This window comes from Pinus tabuliformis, chromosome 9, assembly GCF_031772625.1.
Source record: "Pinus tabuliformis cultivar Carrire ecotype Pingquan chromosome 9, CPIR1, whole genome shotgun sequence".
NCBI classification, from domain to species: Eukaryota; Viridiplantae; Streptophyta; class Pinopsida; order Pinales; family Pinaceae; genus Pinus; species Pinus tabuliformis.
In genome coordinates, this window is record NC_142307.1 from 86,172,331 (window position 1) to 86,181,604 (window position 9,274).

Sequence of the window (9,274 nt, forward strand, 5' to 3'; positions counted from 1 at the left end):
TCTTGGAGAAAGCATATTTGCGGCTTTTCCATTTTCACCATATTTTTTAGCATTCTGAGTTTTCCTGGGCTGTTGAGCCCCCTTAGGTTCCATGAAATGAGCTTCATGAGTCACTATTGGTGGAGGGCTTGTAGTACTTCGTAAGCTTAGCATACCTACCGGAGTCTACCAGGATCTTCCCGACCGCTATTGTTCTTTGGAGGTCAGTTCTTCTTCCCCTTTTTTTGGAGTCTTTTGGGGTTTGGCTTAAATCCCATTGACTTCCTGGCTGGATGCCAAGCTGACTTTGATGGTAGGCTCTGGAGATGACCATTTCCAGTTTGTCAAGCTGTAGCTCTGGGATGCTTTCATACGCTTTCTTCTTGCATGCTGCTTCTAGTTCGAGTATGTCTAATCCATTTAGATCTATACTTTCCGGTTCTTCCTCCATTCGTTGCACCTGGTTATCTTCTTCCGTGGGTATGTCTGGACCCTGGAAGGGGCCTGAGGATCCATCAACCTCCATTTCATTGTCTTTTTCCCGCTGCTTTTCTTTGCTTTCCGTATTGTGGTCTGGGGCATCTTTGGTAGGAAGGGGCTGAGGGAGGTGGCTGGGAAGAGGAGGAGGGGAGATCAGTGTTTGGGGGAGAGGATGTGGTATGCTCGTCCGTGGCATGAGCCAGGATTTCAAAGCTGTTTCTGACTGCATGGTCAGAGGCGTTGTTCTGTTTGGGTTTCTTCCCTGTTGATGGTTTTTTATGAGCTCGCTTGCGGGTAGGGGCTTTGGTGAAGCCATCATGGGTCTGAGAGTCGGTGGGGGAGGGGGCTTTAGCTTGAACATTTAGGGGGCAATCTCTAAAAAGATGCCCTATGGCATGGCATTTACGGCAGCGAAACGGGACATGTTCATAGTCTAAAGGTTGGATCCATTCATAGTCACGGTGAGAGAGACTTACCGATTCTGGCAGGGCTTTGTCTAGGCGCATGAAGACGCAGATGCGGGCGTAAGATGTATATCTTCGCAGTTTCGTTTCTTCAGCAACCTTTATGTATTCCCCCAAACCATTTCCAATGTTTCTCAGAATATCCTCATCCCAGTATTCATCTGGCAGTGAGTATAGTCTTATCCAGACTGGAGCCCATGTGAGATCCTCCTGATCCGGGTTGAATCTGGGAGCCCAGTCCCGTAAGTATAGGCCAGCTGAGTTGAAGAAGTAAGGTCCCTCAACCAGGATTCTGTATTTGTCTTCCAGGCAAAAGAAGATCGCTGTGAAGAATCCTTTTGGGCCTAGCTGCAGAGTCACATCGCCCTTAGGCTTCCATTTCGCTGCGATCCAACTGTGCAGGGCTTTTTCCGTCGGCCAAAACCCTATGAATTTTCCAATGAGCGCATGATCCATCATATATTGGATTCTTGCTTCTATTTTTTCCCCCGGCAGTTCGATTCTGGGTCGATCTGTTGCTATTGGTTTGCAGGTGGTCGAAGAGACCTTCGGGGTTCCGTCTGGTTGGTTATGCCTCCCATTTTCTCCATCCACCTTAGTTTCCAGGTTTTCTTTTCCCTTGCGCTCATTCTGGCGCGGGATTTCTTGATTGATGACATTCTCATTGATCGATCCAAAGAGTATTGTTCTCTCGTTTTGGTGCTGCGATTTGTGTGCTTTGGGGGAGGTTGCCGAAGCCCCCCCGGGGGTCGCCCATTTGCCCTGCGACCTCTTACAACGCAGTTGAGAGATGCCTGGTCGTATGGTCAGGTCCTTGATGATTGTCTGCGCAGATCAGTCTGCGCCGTCTGAGCGTGGTGCAGAACCCTAGCAGTCGTCTCCAGAGCTCCGTCCTCCTAGTAACATCCGCCCTCCCAATAGTTCATGGATATTACTTTCACTTAATACTTTAATTTTTTTATAATTAAAATTTTTATGATGTTAATGAATTTAAATATTTTTATATTTTTTTAGTAATAAATTAAAAAAAAAATTATTATGATAAATTTGTTTCATCATTTACAAATATGAGTTTTTTAATCTATATACCATATGTAATATTATATCAAAATGTCTGTTTATTTTACATTAATCTAGCATTTAAATGTATAGTCACAAAATGAGTTTATAAGAAAAATTCAAGAGAAAAGAAAGACATTATCAAATTATTGATATAAATGTTTAAATAATTGTATTTTTTGGGATCTTACAAATTATTAAATATATTTATATATAGTATATTTGTAATAGTTTGCAAGGGTTAATTTAATTGATGGAGGTTCTAGTTAAAGCAAATTTGTTATTAAAATGTCATTGGTTCACTCTTGGGGTGCTTCAAGTAAATATGCTTGGTACAATTTTTTCACATTGGATTGTAAAAACAACTTATTTACAAAATATGATATATATATATATTTGTAATTTTATTTATAAAAATAAAATTATAATAGTATATAGTAGAAAACATTCAAAAATTGTCTTTAAAGGTATATAGCTTTTTTTATGAAAATTTCTAACAAGCTATAGTGATCAAACCCATGATTGACCTTCCTAGGTGGAGGAGTTTCTTAGAGGAAGTTGGTTTCTTCAATTTATATGAGAGAATGAGAGTGTGAGGAAGTTGGTTTCTTCAATTTATTATGAGAGAATGAGTGTGAAAGCTACATAGTGAACATGTGTGAGTGTTGAATGGTTTTTCTGCAATTGACAAGAAATTTGGGTAAGAAGATCATTTTGCTTGGCTCCAATATCATCCTCATTTGATTTTCCTTGTAAGATGTTTTATTAATAAGTTAAATTAATTTTTTAGGACATTTTATTAATGAATCCTATATTGAAAAAATAAAATGAAATTAACCATTAAAATTAAAATATAAAGCTTTCTTTTAAACTTCATCTCTATTTCTATATAAATCTCTAAAATCACTTTCAGAATAAATAAATAATAAAAAAATATCAAATTTTTAATACAATTGAGAAACACATTTTAAAATGAATGAATTGTTATATCACTTTTTAAAAATATATGATAAAAATTCTATCTATTTTTCCTAAAAAAAAATAATTTAACAATTAAATTAACAAAATATTATAATTTTTCGTTTGTTTGTTTGTCAAATTGTTTAAGTTTTTGAGAAAACTCAAAACATCTAAAGTTTAAACAATCACTTGGGATCACAATCATAACTAACTTTCAGATCAATATACCCCATCACTTTTTTTTTTGTACCCATACACAATAAAATATTATAACTTTTTAAAATAATTCATTTAAATTTTAAAATTTAAATAATGTATAATTTCTTTTAAACAAAAATAAATTTTATTAATGTTAAAATTTCAAAAAAATCAGCCCATATCTTTGAAAAATAATATTTCAAAAAAAAATCCGTCCATATCTTTGAAAAAGACTAAAAATATCTTCCCATATTTTTGAAAAAGAGTAAAAGTTCATGAATACTCCATTTACACAATATTCAAATCCATTTCAAATGAATAATAAATTGCTTTTAAATTTTCAAAAAAATATCTTCTCATATCTTTGGAAAAGAGTAAAAGCCCATGAATTCTGCCGCGGCACAATTTTCAAATCCATTTTAAATGAATAATAAAAACTTGTCAGTGTATTTATGGTAGAAGATCAATGTCGGCTTTGGAACCACCTTAAAATAGCGTATATAAGGCCACCTTAAATCAAGATTTCTCAACGCCGAAGGTTGGATCTTGATATTTTTCATTGAATGCGAGAAATTTTAGAGGGAGATTTGAATTTGGTTATTTAGAAATAATGGAAGAAGCGTATGAAAGGGTCGGAGATGCCCAAATGTACGCGCAACAACACAGAATATATATGGTACAGGACACAGAATTTGTTCTCAGTATTATGAGGTACGTGGAAGCCGAGCTAAACGCGGGTATTGTTTCCAATGCTTTACAAAATTCAACGGAGGACATGACAACAACCCTAACCAACAGAATTGAGGAGGAAAACGTTCTGCAGCACTTGGTGTCCAGTGTTACTGTGAGGAATCTGACTAGAGCTTCATTTTATCAGTCAATTCAGGTGGGCCCTCGGGAATTAGAGAATTTAGCAGAGAATATTAACGTACGTGAATTAGGTAATCGATGGCCAGGAGAGATCGTACGGCGTCAGAGAATTATATTAGGTAATGAAAACGTGAATGACGACTATGTCACAACATTTAGATTGGCTGAAAATTTGATTATAATTCGATACATTCTGGATTTTCGCAACCCGGACAATGGGGTAGTCCAGTTCTCCACCCAAATTATATGGAATTCCAGGTTCAGTCGACGTCAGATCATGCAACATCTAGAGGAGAATACATATCATTTCAATTTTGAACATGAATTGATCAGTATTGCCATGATTTATTCTAGAGAGGAGTTTGTTGATATTATTAGTCCTGCAGAAGTCGTGGATAGGTTGCCGGACGTTATAATTGGGCACAACGACAGTGCAAAAGGAGATGACCTGATGTGCCCAATTTGTCACGACGATTTTGCAAGCGGTGAGAGCGCCAAACAATTGAGATGCAATCATGTTTATCATTCGCATTGCATTCTCCAGTGGTTTACTCACAAAATCTCCTGTCCCACATGCAGGAGCGAGCCACTTGCTCCACAACCGTCACCATGAAGTGTTTGTTACTTTTACTTTTATTGCACTTTTGATAACAACCAATGTTGCATTCAGTGAGTTTATGGTACTTGGGAGCTCCTTTTCAGGTTTAGAGCTCTATGTTTCATGGGATCTTTTAGTTACTTACATTGTTTTGTTATTTGTTGCTGCTACTTGGATGACTGTTTGATTGTCATCTCCATGTTTTGATTGGGATTCATGCTTTGGGGAGAGATTTCAAATTGTGTGTTAGTTCATGTCAGTTTCTCATTATCTTTGTTGGGAGTGGGGAAGGTCATTTTGATCCTCCACTTCATTATTTGAAAAAGAGGGCTTGTAAGGTTACTAGATCTTTGTTTTAGTTTATGGCCATTTCCTCATATTTGGCAGTCAGTTTTTTTAGTTAGAGAGTAGTTATTTTGAAGATGTCCCATTGGAGCCTTAGCTTATCCTATAATCTTTGGCCTTAGCTTATAATATTGTAACAGTGTGCCTTGTGATATAAGTGTCTTTTATGTTATTGGGAACCCCTCATGTTGGGGAATGGTGGTTTTGAGACTTTCCATTGAGTCCTTGTCCTTAAACTAGATTAGTATGGATCTACATGATGTGGTTTTTAAGAATATCTCATGTTTTTCTTTGTGTATGCTAGGGAGATTAATATGGATCTACATGATGTGGTTTTTAAGAATATCTCATTTTTTTCTTTGTGTGTGCTAGGGATTGGATTGCCTCTAGGAATGTGCTTTTTCTTGCTAGAATAGTTTTCTTTTAGTTCAATGGCCATAAGGAGTGTATTTTTGGATGTGATATTCTTTCTACAACTAGTACTTGGTGCAATGGGGGAGTTGTAGTAGGGTCCGAGCCCCCTTACATGGGGTCTCCATCTGGAGCCTTGTTTATGCACACCCAATAATTGTTGGGTAGACCCAAGGATGGGGTGTTGAACCAAGGATGGTGGGAAAACCTACCCATGGTTTTGTACATGGTTTTTGTGCATGGTTTTGGGCATGATGGTTTTTTCCCATATTATTTTGTAGATCTGGTTAAAAAGAACTGCAATTATGTTCTAATCCATGGTTAACGGATTGATGTTTATGAATGGTTCGACATGTATATAATGTACTGTAACCTTAAATTGAAATGAATATAAGAAAAAACAAATTTGGTTTTCCTAGTTTTGGTTTCTAGCAAAAAAAATGTGTATATTGTTTTATGTTCTTGCCATTGTATATTTTTTTATTTTAAGAATTTTTTTGCAAGTAATTTTTGTAAAAGGTTAAAACTTACATGGATTACCTACTATTTCAATTTTGAGTCTCTTCTTGAAAAGGCTTTATAAAATTATTCATTTACATAGGGCCTTTTAATAAGGACTTTTCTTGTGATGAGGTAAATGCCATTTTATTCACACATCTAACTAAGTTTATTTAAAAGGGACCCACATCATATTAAGATTTTGTGTAAAATTTTTATGAAATGGGGGTTTGTTGTATAGCACAAAAAGTCTAAAGTGTCCCAAAAAAAGGTTATTACAAAAATTTCAAAATCCATTATTCAAAACTTATTTAAATAACATTCACAAACCCCAACCTCCATATGGTATATCTCCAAAATTATGATGAAATAGAATTTGAAATCTTGTCTAGATGTATATTTGGATTTCTCCTCAATTAGAGAAAAAATTCATAGTCTCAATATTCCAAGAAAAATAATTGCAGCTAAAATTTCAAGATCACTCATTTGAGATTTTCATGAATAATCACAAACCCTAACTTCCATAGGGTTTATCTCCAAATAATTTAACAAAGTAGAGGAAGTGCTTACCATGGTGAAAATGTGCAAAATAATGATGGTTGAAATGTTTGCATAAAATAATAAAGGTTGGGCCTATTTAAGGGATAATGAACCAGTGTCTCTCTTCGATCATCACCCTGAAGGGTGTGGATGACTTCATCTTCTCTCCATTGCTTGTATTTGGGACATTTGGCTAGTGTGAGAAAAGTGGTGATGCCAAGCATATAGGAGAGAAACCTAACCCTATATCAGCCAAGTCCTCCATCTTCTTAAAGATTCAATCAACTAAGTAATTATATATTTTAATCACCCCTAACTTTCATATAATTATTAATTATTAATAATCTAATTAATTTTATTTTTATTTTAAATCTTATTTTAACTTTAACTTTATAACTTTGATGTGTTAATCTCCTTTATAAAGAAATTCCCATTGTTTTGTTATATAAAATTCCCTCCCACATAATTTGATATGTCTTAACTATGTATTAAATATTAAAATTTTGACTTTGATATGTTAATCTCCTTTATAATGAAATTCCCATTCTTTTGTTATATAAAATTCCCTCCCACATAATCTGATATGTCTTAACTATGTATTAAATATTAAAATTTTGATATCATCATTAATATTAATTGACATTTTTAGGCCGAAAGGCCTTCCTATGCATCAACTTTTTCGTCAACACTTTTACCTTGATCCGTTGGATCAGGTGAGACACTTTCAACCGTTGATTTGAACCAGAAAAGAAAGAACAGAAAATCGAAAAAGCAAGGAAAGTCAAGAAAGCACAAAAGCTCACAAGAAAAGTTTTTATATATAGAAAATCAAGAAAGCACGAAAAAACTCATAAAAAAACAAGGTTTAAAAAAAAATCTCAGAAAAAGCAAAGATTTTAAACGCAAACACTAATGAACCTGCATGTGCACAGCTCATACAACCCCTACAATTTCTTGTATGGGTTCAATGCATTCTTAAAATTCCAGGATCGTTTGACAACGCGCTTATTTAAACCTAGAGACATGAAACCACGAGTCACCGACTTTGGTTAGGTTTTCGACGTAGTATGCTGGAGGCATGCACTATTATATGGGCATATATACCTGGACAAGTGTTTTTGATTGCAAAGCAAAGAAGCAGAAGCGAGTTCTGCAGAATTTACGCAGAACAACGATTCAACGCCAAAGAAGAGCATAGCGGTGAAGGTGTCTCTCCTCTTGGTGATCTTGCGAGGGTTTTTGGGTAATGATTTCTTGCTGGAAATCCTTACAAGGTGTGAGGGTAATGCATGTTCGATACTATAATGGGTTTTGAGCCCTTTTTTCTTGGCCCATTGATATTTATTCTCCTAGGGTTTGAGTATTAAGACCAGTATTTTGTTTTGCCGACTTACTTAAGGAATAGGAATCCAGTTCCTTTCCGTGTATTACACACAATTCAAAGTTATTGTAAGCACGCCATGGAAAATCTACAGTGGAACCCACACCAATAATGATAGATTCCTGTCCTGGTTCATCCAAGTCAAGCTTGTGGGCCTAAACATGACGTGCGCGCTCGGCTTTATCGAGTTCAGAAGATGCTCTGCACTTCCCATCCCACAAATCGGATTTCCAAGATAGGAAGGCTGCGAGCAGGGTTAAATTTGACGGGTAACCCTACCCAGAGAAATTTTTTATGACGGTTTTATTTTTAAATAGCCTTTCACATGACTTTTAATATTTATTTTTACCCTGCATAATATTTTTCCTATATTTTTACTCAGCTGACGGTGCTGCCTCTTCATCTTCAGTGTCTGGTAGTCATTACTTAAACAATAAGGTATTCCTACAAAGAAGGTATTTAATGTGTGGCAATTTTGGATTAAGTTATTCTGGGCTTTCCATCGAAAATTTGTCCCATTAATGTACAGGATAACAAAAAAAAATTGAACCATTAAAGTACTATGCAACTTTACATTAGCTAAATTTCCATATTTTTATTAACGTTGTTTAGAGCTTCATTTTAAGAATGCTAACACTTTTCGATTATCTTGGCCCGTTTTGAAGAATTTCTGATGGTTATCGACCATGGTTTCTTTTTCTTAAAACTTAATTTTCGGGTTTTCTTGCGAATAATCAAGCTTAATATAGTTCTTGGGAATAATCAGCCTTACTAGTTCGTTGTATAGGTTAAATATAACTATTTTACATTTCGGGCTTTTGCATCTGGTGATATAATTTTTGCTTAAATTATAACTTCATAATTTTTAATTATTTAAATTACGCTTTTAATATAAAATATATTCAATACTTACATATATAAATTTTGTTGTTGAAATGATCAAAATAGAAATCAAGAAAAAACAGTCTTTTGCTATATGACCAAAGTTTGAGCAAGCATAACAATAACCAAAAAATGAACTTTGGTACCTGGGAGATGGAGGTTTTCTTGATGCACTTCTGAAGCCTTGCTGCCTTGAGATCCTTTGATGATAACCATTGCATCTTGCCTCTTTGACATTAGCTACATTTATTCTTGGAGCTGGTTTTCTACTTGGAGTAGGATTTCTTCTATTGTATCCATGATCTTTCTCCTTGCCTTTGCTGGAACTAGGAGCATCACAATCTCTTTCTGCCTTCTTCACATCTCCTTTGCTTAAAGCATCTTCATTCTTGTTTGAGGGTTCACCTACATACCCAAGTCCTGATTTATCAGATGGAGATCTATGATAACTGAGCATGTCATCCAAGGCTTGAGTGCTCTTCATGATTTTGTTCATTCCTTCAACCTTTTTCCTGAGGAGAACAATCTCTTCTTCCAATCTTTCACACTCATTATTTTTCTTTACAAGTTGTTCATCAGTTTCTTCTTTGCTACGAGTAGCTTCAGCTG

General features: G+C 35.4%; 1 protein-coding gene across 1 annotated transcript; it reads right to left on the minus strand.

Moving 5' to 3' along the window:
• Nucleotides 1–506: 506 nt before the first annotated feature.
• LOC149147219 (uncharacterized) lies at nt 507–1,379 on the minus strand. Its single transcript, XM_089441754.1, has one exon. It carries the CDS (start codon nt 1,377–1,379, stop codon nt 507–509), a length of 873 nt encoding a protein of 290 aa, XP_089297880.1.
• Nucleotides 1,380–9,274: the final 7,895 nt, after the last annotated feature.

Coding starts and splice junctions, on each gene's coding strand:
- LOC149147219 (XM_089441754.1), bottom strand. CDS start 1,379: ATGGATCATGCGCTCATTGGAAAATTCATAGGGTTTTGGCCGACGGAA.